Source organism: Hemibagrus wyckioides, linkage group LG01, assembly GCF_019097595.1.
Source record: "Hemibagrus wyckioides isolate EC202008001 linkage group LG01, SWU_Hwy_1.0, whole genome shotgun sequence".
In the NCBI taxonomy this organism is placed as follows: Eukaryota; Metazoa; Chordata; class Actinopteri; order Siluriformes; family Bagridae; genus Hemibagrus; species Hemibagrus wyckioides.
The window spans coordinates 16,535,710-16,555,123 of NC_080710.1; the positions used below are offsets into that span (position 1 = coordinate 16,535,710).

Sequence of the window (19,414 nt, forward strand, 5' to 3'; positions counted from 1 at the left end):
TGTGCATCAGCTTGGCAGCTATATTTTCCCACTTTTTCTTGCAAAAACATTCTAAAGCCCTCAAACTGTAAGGGCATCTCCTGTGCACAGCCTGCATCAAGTCACCCCACAGATTTTGTTGTTCTGGGCTCTGGTTAGGTCATTCAAAAACATTTGATCTTTTTCTGTTTAAGGCATTCCTTTGTTGATCTGGGTGTATCCTTTGGGTCATTGTCATACTGAAAAGTAAATTCCTTTTCATCTTCAGCTTGCTGAAAGATACCTCAAGGTTGTGCACTAAACTTGACTGGTATTTGTTGCAATTCATGAGTCCCTCCTTTTGGGGATAAATGCCCCACTTCTAGTTAAAGTAAAGCATGAGGCATGATGCTGCCACCACCGTGCTACACTGTGGGTATGGTGTTCTTGATTATGTGATTTGCAATGCAAAATACCTTTTGGAATTATTATACATTTTGAATTGGTTTTATTAGACCATAACACACTTTGCCACAAAGTTTGGGGAGATTTAGTTGAGCTTGGAGGTTTTTTGTGGGAAACGGCTTCTGTTTAGTCACCCTACCCCACAGCCCAGGGTCTTCATTGACGTAAAGGGTAGAGATGGGTGTCATCAGTATAGCATCATACTTTCTATACTAATTGCAAATACTACTAAAGAGTGATGGGTTTATCGGATATTTCTGCAGTCCTTTCGGCACATTATATTTTATAAGGCCTTAAGTAACTTCAATCAAATCTGTGAAGGAGGGTAAATTTATAGATTAGCTGAATTATTATACTAATCCTGATTAAAGTCACTGTGGGTAAAATAAGTCATCCTCTTTAATAAATATACTGTTTTCATACATATGAATACAAGAAAACGTTGATTGCTCATTTTATTCTGAAAACATAAACTGCTTCTTAATACTCATCAGTGAAAGCTTCACAAGCCAACAGACTGTCTGTGTCTGTTTTATGCATTTCTTCAGGATACACTAATAAATTACTTTAGTAGACTATAAAGTAGATTTGTAATTTTTTTAAAATCATAGTTTTAAAAAATAGTAACTGAGTTTGGTACATTGTCATTAAATCAATGAAGACCTTCTGTCTCTTGCCACCAGGTGGCCACCTACAGCAGCAAGAGGCCAAACGTAACCGTTTACCTCCTATTTTACTCAGACTGAAGGCTACAAATACATAAATCACAATTAATACCACATAAAAAAGCATACTGGTTTCACAAATGACTTACAGTAAATTACACTTAAAGCTAACCTCCCTCTCTCTCTTTCTCTCAGTTTCCAGTGTTGATCCAGCAACTGCGTCAGGCCCCTAACTGGGATATGTGAGTATGATGCTGTGCAAGCAGCAGCAATTGCTGCCGATATGTTTATCCTTTCGATCAGACAGTTAGGTTTGTGCTGCATATTGGATTTGCAACACTTCATTTTTTGACCAGTTTAGAAATACTAATGTGGGATTCAGTGTATAATATTGGATGTTACCAGTCCAGTGACACATTTGCCACGTCCTAAATTAGTCCTGTAACCAAGCAACGGCTTTGTATCTTGCATAAAACATTCAGTTTCATTATGAATAGCAAAACAGTAGCTGTAGGATGGAGCTGTATTTTTCCCCACAATGTGATATGGTTTTTAGAAACTTGCATTACTTTGGGATTATGAGCGCATTGTCATGATAATTTTCATATGCTCCTGTGCTTCAGAAAAAATCACACAGGGTTATCTGAACTGTATTTTTTTTTTTCATTATCACATTTATAAAGCTGACTATAGATTTCATAATGTATTATTTTACTAATAAAAAATGTGTGTCCTTCAGGAAGACCAAAGTGATGAGAGTCATTGGTCTGTTGGCTTGTCATAGCACAGAGCTCAGAGAGGATGTTCCTGTCATAGAAGTGAGTTTGTTTGATTATACACATATTTCTGTTTCAGCCACTACATACAAGTATTCAGTCTTAATCCTGAAGTACCATTCTGCTTACGCCAATTTTCCACACAGCACTTATGCAGCGTTAAACTGCTTCCCAAGTATTTCCTTATTGCCCGAGAATGGCTCTGCTGGATCATTTTTTTCCCCTCAGAGATGGGTGATGTGGCATGAATTTTTTTTGGAAAAGTGCATCTGAACTGCTATTTGTTTGATATGCAACATCCCCTATTCCATATTATTATATTAGAGCAAGAGAATGATAGCATTTGTAGTATTTCTGTTTCACAAATTGTGTTGGTAGGAGATTGATTTAGCGAGTTAAAATTCTATAATATGGTGTGTAGGATAGCATTCTAGTACTGTATGTTAGCTTATCTAAGTGCCTTGCTAACCTAATAATAAAGTGTAATTGAGTAAGGTGTGTTAATATTGGTTTGAGATTACATATTTTGGGGATTTTTCTAGGAGATAAAAGAGAGACAGATAATTGGGTTAATAACATGTCTGGATTGTATATTGTATAGCAAGATTATTCTAACTGTTCATCGAGATCTGCTCTAATGCCAGGTCACATGTGCTTGTATATCCCATGGTGAAGTGAAAGAAATACCAGCAGGTGTCACTGTAGCACCTCTTTCGCATGTTCCTTTCAAATACTATACTCCAGAAAACATATTAGAAAAACAAATAAGTTCTTTTTTTATAGCTATGATCATACGATACATAGAAATCTGATAAATTGATACCAAAGGCGAATTTACTATGGCACAGACTATTCCAGAGTGCACAGAGGACATACCTCCTGCCCAAACATGCTCACAAAAAACGTCAACAAACCATCAAAGGCTTTGCACACTCGCATTATGGTGTATGTTTTCAAAAACAGTGCTCTAATTGATGTCAAATAGGTTGGCTTCAGCGTTAATCCAGAGTTCACATGGGTTTAACATGGGTTCCTGTACTGACATGCTAGCCTTTTTGTTCCAGAACAGTTCCTGCATGGGGACTGCACCACAAAATGGCTGGCACAAACATTCTAGCAAGGCTTAGGATTTGGGAGCGAGCAGCAGACACGCGCTCACACATTTTAACATTCTCTTTGCTCTTACCATTGCTGACTCTGACCACCCGCCATTTTAGGCACAAGGAGCTGGTGCTGAGAAGCTAGAGACGTGTGCAGTGTCTCTACAGGGGTCCAGCGTCAGAGCGGACTGCTTCTGTCAAGCCCATTTTTGTCGCTTGGTTTCTCTTTGTTCGCAGTGAGAAAGTGCCACCAGTTTTGGATGTTTCCTTGTACACTGTCCAGTTCCTTTCGGTTTGACCGAAGCTAGTCTGAGAACAGTTTTAGGGACTGCATTCAAGTGTATGATCAGGAGATGGTAGAAATAATTATGGTGTCGGGTGTGTCCTCCACTTTAATATAAGGTGGATTCTAATATTTGGTCTGTCATTGTAGATTTATGTTTGCTGAGCCTTGGACAGAAAGCAACAGCTGAAAGAAACTTTGCTTTAGGTTGTTGTCATGGCAATGATAAAAGCCTCTATAAATAGACATCATACTGGCTGCCTTGTGTTGAGAGGAAATTACAGAATCATGGGTATAAGAGGTTATATTGCCTATTAGTTTCTCTTTCTCCATCTCTTTCTGTCAGTGGTGTGTGTTACTGTTGACTCTGGAATCTTTCTGTGGTCTACCTAAATTCTACTCACCTCTCATATTAGATTGACAGCATTGTTCCTGATATTCCTATATATATACAGCTAATATAATGTGCATGACATACTGGCATATAGAGACAACATCTAAGACACATAAGACAGCATAAGGAGACAATCTGCATATACAGTGCTGTCCAAAATCTGAGACTAATCTAGGATTTGTGTTTTGTTTACAGTTGAATCTAAAGAGAAACGTTGACGATTATAAAACAGAAAGGAAATGTTCAATACCTTAAGTATTCAAGATTCTGCATCATTTTTAGGTCATTATTTAAGTAGTAAATTGACAATGTCAAGTCTTTTGTACATAAAGGAAGAGTCTTGTCTCTTCCATTGAGTACATGTTCAGATGACTCCAGTGCATTTGATCTAACATGGATCATCAGGCTTTTAACATATTTGTGCAAGTGTATATTGTCGAAATAATAAACATACCAAATATTAAGAAATTCTGAAATTCATGTAAATATTTCTAAGGTAAAATTTAATTTGAACTATTGCTGAAAATATAATTTGTAATGAAACATTTTGTATTAAATGAGAAAAGAGTGCAAAATAGAAGCATTTTCACCCGCGGTCTTGAACATTTTGAACCCATTGTTTGTGGGTGGGGGGAGCTATTGAACATTGCCCTGTTATATTGTGAGATGCTGTAGAACATACACTGTAGTGCAAGTAGTGTTAGAGTATACGGATGGTTGTATACATCATAACAAAAAAGTGTGAAAAGCTGCAAAAAGTTGTATGTAGGAGGATGTTTTAAAGAATCTGAGTGTGATTTTCATGTTCCTCGCTTATTTGAAATGAGGCTCAGGATTCAGCCTAAAATCTATAATTTGTTAATGTGTGAAGGCTTTGCCTTTTTACAGCCACTGCTGCCTGAGGGAGTAAATATTTCATTGTTAAGGTCTGTGCTATTGACGAGTAATCAGCAAGCATCAAGGTTACAATGGTATTGAGTTGAGAGTTGAGTCAGTGTAGCTGGAGAAAGCAGAACAACTCCGATCAACTATGTTATGCCTATACTCATCACAATGGCCTTCAAAAACACATTTTAAATATACCATATTTGTTCGTATCTTGAACTGACTTAAATTCACATATTAGTGATACAAGTAGGTGTAACTGTTCATTCTTATTTCACATGCCAGGTTCAAATCTGTTTATGAACAACCCTTAAAAATCTTGATATCTCAAATCTGCATAGCTTTATAAGTCGACACCCACACAAACATGCAAATATCTTTCTGATTGCGCTTCAGATATGTCCCCGAAAAAAAAATACTCTGCATGTCAACACAACAGAAATATATAATGTTTCGAAAGGGTTCTGTGAAAGGTTATTCAGATCAGCTCATCTAGTTCTACAGAGAGTAGATATGCTGTTTTGCCTTAATCTGGAATCAGAATAAAGGCTGGTTTATATTTCTAAGATTATGCACATAAACATATTTACATTAAGACAAAGAGTCGGGGTTTGTGGGTAAATGTAGTTCACAGAGGAACTGACATGCACACTTCTGAAATCTCAACTACCTGTCAAGTGTATGTGCTGCTTTGTGCCAAGTAAATGCTAATTTGGTTGAGTAGGGAAATATATGCTGTAGCACTGGGATTGGAACGAGATCCAAACCATAACTAGTGCAACATTTGGAGAGCCATGGGAGATGATCAAGAGATATGAAGTAAAATGGCAGGTAATGGTAGACAAAAGTCAGTGTAATTTTAATTTTATACTCAGCATAAAATACTGCTAGAGGTTTCCTTAACACGCCCAACTCTATGCTCTTTGATTCTTGATTAAATCATATAGTAATCTAGTTATTTTATTTTATCTGTTCATTTTTGCCCTGTTCACCTATCTGCGCACACATCTACACATATTTATAAACAGCAAAGTATAAAATTCTTATCTTGTACCATAAAAGATATTATTATTCTTATATCTTATTACCAAATAGGTTTGGGAAATTAACTCTTTAGGTCTGATCTTGTACATACTCATGATATCCACTACTATCAGTTGCATTACAGAGTTGTATCCACAGAGGGAAGGCAGAAAGAGTCCAGCAGTGTTGCTTAACACAGCCTAGCTTTATACAGCCTGCACCCACTGCGCTCTTTAAACTGTGTGTAGCATGCAATCATCAACACTTGCCTTTGATGGCTAAGGCTCATGAAACCCGGTCGCCATCATCTGCTCCGTGCAAAGTCATTACAGACATGGTAATATGGATGCTCTATTAGCATAGCATCCTGCTGTGAGGGCTGAGAGACCGAGAGAGAGAGAGAGAGAGAGAGAGGATAATTTTCATGCAAAGTGTGGCTGTAGGCAAGTTAGCATATGTTATTTGTACATTTTTTAAATGACAAAATGTATTCTCATATCGATCTCACAAGCTATTAATTTAGAGAAATGTAGCTTCAGCTACGTGAGTTAATTACTCGTCTTTTTATTCCACAGGCAGTGGCCATGTTCACCGAGCTTCTACGCGAGAACTTCAGGAACAGCAAGCTGAAGCAGTGCCTTCTGCCACCACTAGGAGAGCTCATGTACCTCATTGCTACTCAGGTAAAAGTAATCAAGAATGGGGTGTGAGTCTGTTGTGGTAATTTGCACAGGTGCCTACTGATGCCTGCAGCTCCTAACGTCCAATTAGTAAGTTCTGGAAATACAGAAACATCCCAGATAACACCTCTTCAGTCATGCATACTGGTTAACTCATTTCTAGAGATGGTACAATATCAGAAGAGAAAAAATTGTATATGCAATACAGAAACCTTGCATAATAGCTGGCATACATATATTTTTAACTAAGCTTTTAAATTAGGTTTTAATTGATACACTTCACCTAAAATGGTCGTCTACAATTACCGAACACTCAAACTAACACAAACTTTTATAATTCAGATAACCTCTTATGAGGGGAAAAAAAGGTCACAGTAGTTTTGCTAACGTAGATGGCTACTGTTATTATTGTGTGACCTACTTTATGTCGCTTTATATTATGTTATGTTACACCACATGTTAGAAGCTGAGATTTGTTACAGAATAGGATGAGATTCATTTTTTTCTAGTATCCAGTCTAGCAATTTCTGCTGATATTAGCCTAATACAGATACTGAATATAGGACTGGTGTCCTATCTACTTATATCTCTTTAGTCACACTCAGTTCTCAGTTATGTGTAGTTTCAATAAAAAGTATAGTGATATATTAATATTAATAAATCCTGTATACTTTGAATCCTTCTCAATAAGAGAATAATTTGTATAGCAGCTTGGCCAAAAGCATTTTTGCAAACAGTGTAATACTAAATGATCAAAATGGAAGAAAATAACTCAAACTTATCAAATAATATATTCATTCTTCTTCTAGAAAACTAACTGCAATATACAGGCTTTCCAGTCCTAATTAACACGTTTTGACCTATGTCCATCGCTACATCAGAGCATTTTGATAAAAAAAAAAAAGCGCTTTTTTATGTTTTGTAATCCATAGTTTCTGTAAGTGATGCAATAACTTAAATGTTTGCTCTGCGTAGGTTTCTAGAAGTGAAGCAGTTTGTTTCCCTTATCAAGAAGGTGAGATTGTTCTGTTGACACAGATGAGAGACTAATATATGGGAGAAGGAATGATCTGTTATATGTGATTATGTCTTGTATTTTTCCTTTCCTTAGCTTTGTTGTTTGTCGAGGTCAAAAAGTACAGCTCACACACAGCACTTATTGACATTATTGGCTTAGAGACCTCAGAGGCTAGGATACTTGAGTGCCCTTGTTCTGGTTAAAGATTTTTCTTTGTTCTCTCCATCCCTTCATTAAATTGGGGAGACTGGTTTGAATATCAACATGCGAGGCATTTATAAGTTAATTGGACATCACAAACTCCATAAGTTTTGATGGATGGTGGGCAGGGCATTTGTGCACATGTTGGCAAGTCTTAGTTTACTTTAATGGATCTATATAGAGATATATCATGTTTGGATATGCAATATGGTTAACGAAACCATATTAATACTTTAAAAAGAACAGCACATAAATGAGAGCACAGTTGTTTCATAGATCTATACTGTAAGAGTTTATTTCCTGAGAAAAGATTATGCTTATTGTATGCTAAGTACTTGCAATAGTACCTAGTACCAGCACCTAGTACCAATACCAGTATAAGCCTTTCTTTTTTTTTGTGTGGGAGTCTCTATAGAATCCTTCACATGACATTTTCTACTATGTTTAAAACATTGTATATATAAACTGAAATATGTAGGGAGTAGTACACGAGACAGACATGTTTACATGACGATCCACATCAAGGGATATGATGTGTTCCACCTTAGTGCATTATTTTTGTATAACATCTCAGTGTGAACTGTGATTCTGTTTTTATCAAAGCGATTTGCCAACGATTATACTGTTTCATTTATTAATGTATGACACCTCACCCATTTTAATGGTTTATAGTTACATTTAATGATGCATACCTTCTAAACCAGGGGTGTCCAATCTTATCCGCAAAGGGCTGGTGTGGGTGCAGGTTTTCATTCCAACTGAGCAGAAGCCACACCTGAGTCCACTGAAAGCCAAGATCAGTTGATTAGCCAGTTGGAATCAGGTGTAGCTTTTGCTTGGTTGGAATAAGATTGGACACCCCTGTTCTCAACCAATCAGATTCAAGAGTTCAACCAGGCTGTAGTACAAGTTTCTCTTTCGTATGCACAGAGGTAAAGTTCATTTTAAAGTCTGGTAAAGGTTGAAAATTGTGTTCCATTCAAATTCTTGTGAAAGACGCACCATCACAACAGAACTTATATCTGATTAGAATCTGAACTGTTTTGAATCCTCGTTGTCAATACAGCATATAGTAATCTGAAAGTTTGATCAATGTCTGACATTCACCGTGTGAAGAAATCAAACCTGTCTAACAAAGTTTTAGGCATCCTTAGGTATAGTGTGTGTTTTTACCACAGTGTTTGTTAGATGGACTGTCTATTCCCCAGTGTGATCTGTACAGAAAATCGAAGATGAAAAGCAAATACAAAGATTCCACATAGTTTTGGTGATTTAAATTTATGGTTTTCTAAATTATAGATGCCAAAGTATGTTATAGGCAGAAAAACCTTATCTTTTTTAGCTTTCACTTTGCCAGAATTCAGCCACAGCAACATCAGAGCTTTTCCAGATCACGTATACATTTAGGTTATAAATCTCACGTCAGTATTTCACTAACTGTCTGGTTGACAACTTGCATCGGACACATTTTGCCTTCTATCAAAGCAACAGTTAAAAAAAAAAGGCAAATAAATAATAATACAATGTGAAAAATATAATAGGCATATGAATTAATGAGAAAATTAACAAGTCATTAACAAATATTAGCAGAATACCAGAGAACAGGGCTTTTATGTCACGTGCAAATGCTTTGCAGTTGTAAATAACAAAAATAATATTGTATATAATGATTTTGAAATAAAGTTGCCAGTGTATAGAAAGTTGATTCTATGCTAGACTTATGCATGCGAGTCGGGGGAAAACAAAAAACAAAAAAAAAAACAACTACAGTCCATATGGTGATTTAAACATTTGTTACAGTGGAAACTGCATAAAATGCATGTCTAAAATATGCTTCAGAAACATTTTTGTTTTGTCATTTTGTCACTAAGAACTTTTAGAAGGGAGGACAAGATTGTGAGTGGATTAAATAACCGTCCAACATGCCCAGATATATTTAATGAATTTCTGTTTATACAATTTACTGTTTCTATTAATTGTTTGTTCTGTTCATATTAACAACTGATTGAGTTAATAGAAACAGTTGAACAAATAAGAACAGTCGGTTTTTAATTAGTATTTGGATGCAGTAGCTGATTTATATTGAAATGAAGTGACTGAGAGAAAGATTAGAAATCCTGTTATTTATCCTCAATGTTATAAAAAATATGATTACATTTCAACTAAGAGGGACAGTGGATATCACAAATGCAGTTTAGCAACCTAAGTGAGTTTTCAAAGTCCCACCGCTTCAGCCGGTTTTGAACAACACGTCACTAAGGCATTGCTCACCCACATCATCATCATCATCATCATCATCACTGCATTGATTTCACAACATGTGTGACAGCATAAACAGGATAAAAAGCATCTGGTTTAACAGCATACCGAAATTAGCACTAAGCTGACGTTACACCAGCTTTGTTGTTGATTACATGAAAACAGATCATTAAGATGTCAATTAGGTTCCTTTCTGCTAATATTATTTGTGATCTTTGTATTTTTACCTTTTCTCTAAGAGTTTTTAAGGCCTTTAATGATCACTGAGGTAGTTGTGGAGATAAATGTTTTATTTGACACTTTCACAATATGTGCAGTTTGCTGTAAAAAAAAAAATCATCCTTGGATGAGATGATAATGCTGCTTTTGCATGCTGGTTATGTTTATAGACTCTCAGTGTTTTTCCAGCCAAAGTTGACTGTGTTTTGGAATCTGCTTGGTCTAGAGTGGTTTATGCTTCTTTTCCCCACTAATTGACACACTCCGTTTTTCAAGCATTTGCATCTACACTGCTTCTCTTACTTCCACCAGGGCTGGCAGTGTAAAGCAATAGAGTTGTCTGTGAAGTTGGTTTATTTTGCCTAATTATGATGGCTGCTGCTTTACACCACATTTAATTGTTCCCCCAATGAAATGAGTCGCTGTTCTCCACCCCCTCCACTCTCTCTCTCACTCTCTCTCTCTCTCTCTCTTTTTCTCCATCTCACTCTCTCTCTTTCTTCCCTGCAGGAGGAAAAGAAAGAGCACCCAGGAGGATTGTGGGTCGTTCCTGCTGCCGCCTACACTGTGTTAATGAGGTGCCTTCGGGAAGGGGTAAGACTGCTGCGCTGTCCTCAGCATGGTGTGTGTATTTTTTTTTTTTTTTTTGGGACTGGGGAGTGGGGGGATCTGCGTGATAATGAACCCTCTGCAGCCCCTACAGGCATTGTTTGCTAGCCGCAAGTCAAGGGTGTATGGCAGACTCAGTCATCAGTCAGTGCTGTCATACTCACACAACGCACCTGCAGCAGCATTTTCCAGTTATGTTTCTGCTTATCACCACAACAGTGCTTAACACAGCCTGTGCTGTTTAACTGGCTGCACAGACCATTTTAAAGAGCTTGCTGCAGTGTCCCCAAGAATCTCACTCTTTTCCACTCTCACACACATACATGGGGAAGGTGCTCTTTCATACAGTTCTCTGGATATGCCAGATTGGTTAGTTATTGAAATATTTGCAAGGGGTGATTGGAAGGACTCAGCAGTAATAACGGTTAAAGCTGGTAGAAGCTTCTGAAATGAACAAATCTGTACAGAATTTGTTATTAAAAACACACTGCAATGCTTCAGTATGAGGTAAAACTTTACAGTTATTTCCTCAGTTGATGAAAATCTCGTTATTTGATTGACGTCTTCAAGTACTGGTTCAGCAGCTGCCAATTTTTTTGACTGCTAGCCTGTCAGTAGCTATCAAAAGTTGTTTGCTCTCTCGCACTTTGTGTAAGTGCCCAAATTTAACCCACTACATTGCTTTTATTATTTTGTAGAGTTTGTAGGAGTAGCATTGCTGTGGGGTAGATATTCCTAAAGTTGTGGCATATATGAAATGACTTTCTCATTACAGTGCTTGAGAGGTTTAAAGGTGAAACCTTTAACTCATGAAACTCTTACAGAAACTCACATTTAACACTCTGTAACTGTATATTTGTAGAAAATTTAACCTGTGACTCCAGGCAATGAGAAGCATTTTTGCCAACTAGTTTTCTCAAACTGAATTGCTATACAGCTCAAGGCTTTGCGTATGGCCCTTAAGTGCTTACTGGTAGATTATTTTTAGTATTACCTCTCCTGCTTTGTGTCAGGGTGCGTGTGCGAGGTGCTGGGGAGGCGCCCTGCAAATAAGGTGATTTGTTTCGCTGTGTACCCAGCATGCCATAATGAGAACACGAGCTGTGTACCTCTCTGTGCTGTGCTGTAACACCTTGACTAACAGTATACTTGCGTTCCCACAGGGGGACCAGAGCAGCACACTTCCATTCCAGGACAACTGATAAACTGGTTCAGCTCATTGCATTAATAGCCCCAAATAATTAGCAAGTACCTATTTTTACACTTCAAGCAACAATTTTGTTTACTTGCTTTTTGGTAAAGGAAGGTGTCTTAAAGCTGCCCTAATTGGAAATGTTGTTAGAAACTTCTGAATAATCTGATATAATTTTGCTGGTTTTAAATAGTGAAGTGGTTACTCAGTAGTTAGTGGCTCAGTGCTACTGTGTGGTTGTGGGTTCAAATCAGGGCATTGTCAAGCTGCCACTGCTCTTGAGCAAGGCCCTGTTCAGCTCAACTGTTAGTTGCTTTGGATAAAACTAGAGATGTGTTGATACTTACACAAGTATTAGGGATTGTTGTGATACCATAGTCATTTACACATACTCATACAAATGCTCTGATTCCAGGTACTATATTGAGTAAGTCTAGCATTTGTTGTCACACTAATGAACAGATGATAAAAAGACAGTGGTTTTTGATGATGATTAATGATGGCAATCAAAGCAAAACAGACTGCTAAATGTGCTCTGTGAAAATATAAGGAGGAGGCACTGCAAAATCCTCCTACAATACAATCCTGCAACTGTACACAATCCTAGTTGATTCAAAATAACTAATATAGCTAGGTTTGCACTTCATCTAACATCACGAATGTGCATGTGTGCTTTGTGTAAACCAGGAAAGCGTAAACATTTCTAAATAAAATGTTTTGTGACTTCCCCAATTGATAAATCCTAAGTGTTGCTTAATTCTGTATTATTATTGACAAGGACTGAGAACTTATTTGTTCAAAAACTGTTGTTAATGCATCCTTATAACAGTGTATGTCAAATTAGTTAATGTACTGTTGTCAGTTCGCACTGGCGTCAAAACCTGTTCCTAAAGTACCTAGCACATTTTGTTCCTGCAGTGACACACCCAATGCTAATTTTCTGATAAATAGTAGGTGCGTTAGAACAGGGCGAACAACAAAACCTGTAGGTTAATGATAATAATAATTTCTTTATTTATTGTAGGTATTGAAGAAGGTTGACCTAGACAGTTAATTGAAATGCCTGTTAGAGGACCTGTTCTTTTTTTAAAAGGTGGATTTGCTCAGGAAATAGGACACAGGTTTTAAGTAGACTAAAGAGGTAAAGAAATTCAGTGTCATACAGTAAGTGTATTATTATGAACCCAGTATGATTGAGACTGGGATAGAGATAGAAAGACTTGTGATTTTGAAAAAAAAGTGTGCTCAATCTACAGTGAATGATCTTAATTTAGAGTGAGAAGGAGACTACAATGCAGAATGAATTCCAGGTCAGATTTTGTGTGTGTGTGTGTGTGTGCGTGTGCGTGTGAGCTTGTGCGTGAGCGCACATGATGAAAGGTCTATATGCACTCATCCCTTAAGTGGCATGTATTAGAGCCCTAGGCTGAAACCAGGCATCACAGTATTTCTCCATTAAATATTTATAACACACCCACTCACACCGACAGTGTGAATATTCCATCTCCTGCTATCAGGCCTCTATGATATGATACCCCTACACTGTGCTGACCCTGCTATGACTCGGTATAATTATCAGTTCTGGGCTGTGGTATAGACCACTCTATCTGTGTATCTCATCTGCTGTGTCATGTCATGCTATGGCACAAGCTAAATCAGTCATCAGCGGTGCAGTATACACAGCATAAGGGCTTTTGGTTCATATATGGTTTTGCAAGTTGCACGTTCTAATTACTGATTACACAGATGATTAGATGCTGTGTTTATAGAGTAGTACACTTTAATTTCGAACCATATATAGTTTAAATGTCTAGAATTTCATTAGCTTTAATGTAGATGTATTGAAGAAAACTGATTTTAAAAAAAGATCTGTGCATTTGCCATCTCCTGTCTATTACAGGCATCTGAGGGTGATGTTTTGAGGCCACATTAGTGCTAATGAAAGTGTGTTTGGTTGCGTGATTGGCTGTGAGCGAGGATTAATGGAGTCGAGAGAGAGACTAGGGCAGATGAAACATTGAGAGTAGTGTAATGAAAGCACTAGCTGGCGAGACTGATTTACATAGCTTTTTATTTAGGCCAGGTGTGCTGCTCCTTCAGATGGACACAATTGCAGTCTCTGTCTCGCTCTTTGTGTGTGTGTGTGTGTGTGTGTGTGTGTCTCTCTCTCTCTCTCTCTCTCTCTCGCTCTCAGACACCTAGCACACAAACACACACTCTATATAGACCTATATATATACTCTGGTTAATTTGGTGTTCCCATACACATACACACACAGAATTGCCATGAATATTAGAGGTTTCAGATGGACAGGCTGCTGAATCTTGAGCTAATCAATTTGCCAAAACAACATACTGCATACTTCATAATGTGTTTTCTCTTTGTCAAGTAATGGTGTATTCACCATGAACACCACACTGTGGTATGTTGCTCAGCGTGTTTGATAATCACATAGCCTCTGTTTTATGTACTCTGTATCACAGACTGAGTTTGCAAAGAATTGTTGTGTTGGAAATAATTTTGCCAATCTAGGTGTTTCCAGGTTGCTAACAACTAGATAGAAATGAATAACTAGTGAAATATCTGTCGTTAAAGGGTTAATGTAGCGTTCCTCAAAACCAGTTTTGAAAACCAATTTTTTTCTATTTTGAATGCTAAAATGGTTATGGATTGGATATGGAACGCTAAAATGTAACGTATATGTCAGTTCTACAAAATTGTCATTACACAACCGGAAAAAAACCTTTCAACATACCTATACTTTTATTTTTCATTTATTTGTTTATCTAGTAGCTGCTGATTCCTGGTCAGGGTCACAGTGGATCCAGAGCCTATACAGCAAATATGAACAAAATCCTGTAACCTAGCAAAGTGTATAATCTGGATAACCAATCTCTTATATTCATGCTCTTACCCTATGAGAAGATAAATTCTAGCTCACAGTATTCCTGTGCAGGTTGCCAGGCTACATCTACCAGTTATGAAACTAATGAAGCAGCTTCTTTTTATAAGACACATTAAAAAATGCAGTTTGTAAAGTAATGGATAATTCTGCAACAATTAACATGCACATCCTATATGTATGGAATAAAGCATTTGCACTATAGGTGTACTCCTTATAGGAAAATAATCAGTGGTAGGTTATCTGATTATTACATTACATTATTATTGCCCTATAACAGCACAACCTGTGTTTTATTTTATTATTATAATTAATTAATTATAATTGTAATTAATTTATATTATTAATTTGCTTTTATTTTCTTTAACAAAGGGTAAATAGGTACATTTAAAGCCCAAGGTTGTAAAGCTACCTATTTAATTTTTGGTAACAATGGTCAGCTCTCAGTGTATTTATTACTGTATATATCTTTTCAGGTAAATGTTACACACTGGAAGCATTGTGACATTTTAAACCCACTACTTGGTTTCATAGCATAGATAAACCACAGAAGGTAGCTAGTAGGTATTTCTAGAAGGCAGCTCGGAGACTTTTAATAATTTAAAGTTGTGTTTGGAGATGTGTGCAGTGTGGCCTGTGAACTGGCATCCCATCTAGGGTGTATTCCCACCTCATGCCCAGTGTTCCTGGGTTATGCTACTAGATCCACCATGGCCCTGATGAATGAATGAATGAATGAATAGAGGCCACACTGCAAAGACACTACACTAACAGTTATCACGCTTTGACCTGATCTGCTCAGTCAAATTAGGACACAGTAATGAAAAACACACTTTTGTTTATGGTTTTAAAGGTTTGTATAGAATATGCTATCCTTCAGCTGTGTGCTCACTATGATATTTTAAAGCATATTATGATCAAAACACACAAGCCAACTTGTGATTTTACTGAATTAAAAATAACCCATGATAAATAAGCCTCACATTCAGTTGTCAATAAATTATTGCATTGTGTTATCAATATATAAATGACTCAAAATAATTAAAACATCATGTACCTGACCTTCAGCTGTCGAGTAGCACACAGGAATGCTGATTCTGTAGATATGAATTTTGGGGGAAATACATAATTCTGGTAAACTTTGGCTTGAACATGGCCCTGGGCTAAAGTACAGCTGGAATGCTGAGAAGGTGAGTGTGTGTGTGTGTGTGTGTGTGTGTGGGAGAGGGAGAGGGAGAGAGCTACAGAAGAAGTACCCTAGAGAATAGCTGTCCTCATCTTTTTTTCTCTTAATGTGTACTATGTAACCCCAAACTCTGACACTGTATAGATTTGGGCTGTGCACTCACACGGGAGGTAGTGTATAAATAAACATATAGGCGACTCTATATAGCGGTGTGGTGTTTATGCTGTGTATGAGAAGTGGCTTTTTGCTTGTTTCCTCTCATGCAATATATTTATCCGGAGAAGAGGACAATTCATGTCGTGTTGTTCGTGATTTGAATATTTGTCATTTGTGCCCTGATAAATCTATTATGATGAGAGGAAGGCTTTGTTGTACATTCAATACATTGTACATTAGATCCCTACTTAAAACTAATGGTCTTGAGGCAACATTATTTTCGAAGGGTTGTGGCATTTGGGTCAGAGTCTGAGACAATTCGAACGGGTCATACTATGGAATTCTCCATTACTCCTCTGAGAGCACCCTTAAAGCATCTCATGTAGGCCGCACTACAAAGGCGTGCACGCTGCTGATGTGCCACTGTGTGCCCGGACCTGCCTCAGAATACATTTTGTTATGGAGGAACCTTGTATTTAAGAGTGGAGTTTTATTTTCTCTAGGTCCCACTTTTTCTGAAAAGGCAGATGTACCAAGAAAAAAAATGCCTGCTCCACATCCCTGTTCCAAACTTGCCCTCCAGCAGGCTGTCAATCATTTTCTCAGCGCTCCTCCTCAGCTTCAGCTCTAAAGTACCACTCTAACCTCTCCACAGAAACACTGAGTGGGCCAGAGTTAAAGCAGCAACTCTGGATGCAGCTTTCTCAGACTGTCTTTGCCCTTAACACATTAGTATTGCATTCGTGTGTTATACTATACATGTGTGTTTTCAGCACTCTGATGGGGCACTTTTATAAACTGACCTGAACCTAGTCTTTCCACTGAGACGAGATTTGCTGGTTGTTATTGCAGCGAAAGCAGGCCGATTGCATCGGAATAATGTACAGAGTAACTGTGCCTCAAAGATATTTCCACATTGTGGTATTTTCCTTTTTCCATGCGCTTGCTGCTTGTTGAACACTTTTAAATCTTTAATTTCCACTCATTTCAGCCATGGAGAGATATGCTCAAGGACAGAAGGCTTAGAGACAAATACCAGCACAAATAAGTTTCTACTTGCTGGCCTTGGCTTTGCTTAGAAAAGTTCAGGAATTTATTCACTGAGAGCTGATGTTTTTTGAGGGAGTATATTCCCAATGATGTAATTGCATGAAACCTGGAAGCTGCTATATCTGCTGCTTTTATATTTACATATTACAATAGAGAGGAATGAAATCCTACAGAGTTGAATGTAATATTTTCTGTTTAGTTTTATTTGAGATTATGTTAGAGAACTGAGTCTGTTGTTGCACTCAGATAAAACCACTGATATTGTTCTTAATCATGGTAGTGTGTAGAATTCATTTAGCTATGTTTTTTTAATGAATAATTTAATAATAAAATGAATTAGGTGGTACTAATAGTACTGTTAAACCAGATAAAGTAGCATGTAGAAGAAAATGTAATAAGCGTATAACATTTCATACAGGAGGAACTGGTGGTGAACCACATGGCAGCAAAGATTATTGAGAATGTATGTAGCAAGCAGTCTCGCTGTGCTCAGGGCTTCATCACAGCAGAAGTGGGACCTGCCCTCTGGTATCTGTTCACTCACTCAACACTGGACGCACTGAGGGTCAGTGCTATGTCAGTAAGTAACACACTTTTCAGTTTTTCTCGATCCAAAACACTTTATAGAGTAATTTGTGGGGATTCTCAGGCCCACATTCATTATAAAGAGTGTTACTGTTTCCACCCAATCAAGGCTCTGTGCAGAATAACCCGTCACTCAACAGCAGCATTCCAGAGTGTTATTGACAAGGTTGGATTACCCAGCATCCTCAGCTGCTTAGTGTCAGGAATCAGCCGTGTGCAGCAGCACATGCTCACCATGTTCGCCGCCATGTTGGCGTCCGGAGTACACTCACACAGACTAACACAAGACCGAGTACGTATACACACACGAACACAATGTTAATGCTTCTAACTGTAAACAGTACTTATTATAATAATAATAATAATAATAATAATAATAATAATAGTAATAATTAAACTTCAAGAAGTAACACTTAGAGCTAAACAATGTCAAGAAAGCTAAAAACAACTAAACAGTAAAAAAAAAAAAACCCTTAATAGTTCAGATCAGAATAGTTTTGCCCAACTCTTCTGAGAATCCTATGATTACATTGAAAGAAATGTATATTAATTGGGTTCAGGGTTCTAAGCAAGATGCTGTCATTATTATAAATTCATGTAAATTGTTTGTTAATTCAGTGTGCATCCTTAAAAGAAACTGAAGCTGCTGCTTGCAAAATAATACACATTAATATTGCATGTGTCTAAGTATTTCCAACAGGAACAAATTGATCATGTTGTCTGGTATTCATCAGAAATTGTGTTAGTTAATATTTTATGTGATATTCTTGTCCAATATGTGAGGTTTTGATTTTTGATTTGGAATACGTGTACATTGCACTTTGCATTTTAAATTCCATTAACCACTATCGGCCGTGTCATTGCACTGGAAATCGGAGAGCTAGGAAAATGAAACCTCTGCGGGAAAATTTTAGTGAACAGGCTAGCATTGCCCTGTATTGACAGTGAAAGAGAAACTTGCCTATTCTATCCAGAGGAGCCCATACAACCGTCGTCTTGACATGGACTGCTGAGGCATCACCTTTATTTATTTATTTATTATTATTTATTAATAACTTTTTTGTTGTAGTCAGCTTTGCTGAGCACCTCAGCGCAATGTGTGCTCAACTCATTGCAACCACAAAGATTTCTGTAGTGTACCACTGACAATGAAATGGTAGAATTCAATGTATGTAAAAAAGCATTTTAGGAAAAAAGTCAAACTCAACTGTCAAAGGATAGTATTTAATTTCCATTTCTTAGGTATTTCAGAAATGACCAAAAACGAATGTCCCTCCAAAGCACAGAATACATTAAGTTGTTTCGAAAGCTTTGGAGAAGTACAATTACAATTCCACCTTAACATTTTTAATAGAATTAACTTTATAACGGTTTCACCTAACAGAAGCTTGCAATGCAAAGAAAATAATCCCGAACAGTGAAAGCCCCACGTTGCTACTGGCTGTTGCATTTCGCTGTCTCCCTCACTTCCTCAGACAGCTAATTGGCCATTAGTACTGATACAGTTACTGCTTGGCTAGTCTGGTAAATGAATGTTATCCACCACAGCTGGATGCAAAATTTTTCACTGTCTTATCTTCTCTGGTTGTATATTCACATTATATTATTAAATTGATCTTGAGCTTTCTGAAGTAATATTGGTTGGCTCTATTAATTATGTCAACAGAGATTTTGTAATTCCAAAAAAATATATGGCAATTAAGCTTTTTAGTGGTTAGGGCATCATACCTTAAGAAGGTGGCAAAATTCATTATTAGTGACATTTTTTTGTGTTCCACTTGACAGTGGTACTAGAAGTGAAAAAGAG

At 37.3% G+C, this 19,414-nt stretch overlaps 1 protein-coding gene across 2 annotated transcripts in view; it reads left to right on the forward strand.

The window, feature by feature from the left end:
• Positions 1-19,414, forward strand: part of ulk4 (unc-51 like kinase 4) — a 91,351-nt gene that overhangs the window by 8,492 nt on the left and 63,445 nt on the right. For both annotated transcript variants that reach the window (XR_009205399.1, XM_058398045.1), the window contains exons 16-21: positions 1,284-1,330; positions 1,828-1,906; positions 6,125-6,232; positions 10,437-10,520; positions 17,441-17,602; positions 17,717-17,899. Coding sequence is in view for 1 of the 2 variants with exons in the window: in XM_058398045.1 (XP_058254028.1) it covers positions 1,284-1,330; positions 1,828-1,906; positions 6,125-6,232; positions 10,437-10,520; positions 17,441-17,602; positions 17,717-17,899 (663 nt within the window). In the remaining variant the exon portion in view is untranslated. The remainder of the gene's footprint in view (positions 1-1,283; positions 1,331-1,827; positions 1,907-6,124; positions 6,233-10,436; positions 10,521-17,440; positions 17,603-17,716; positions 17,900-19,414) is intronic.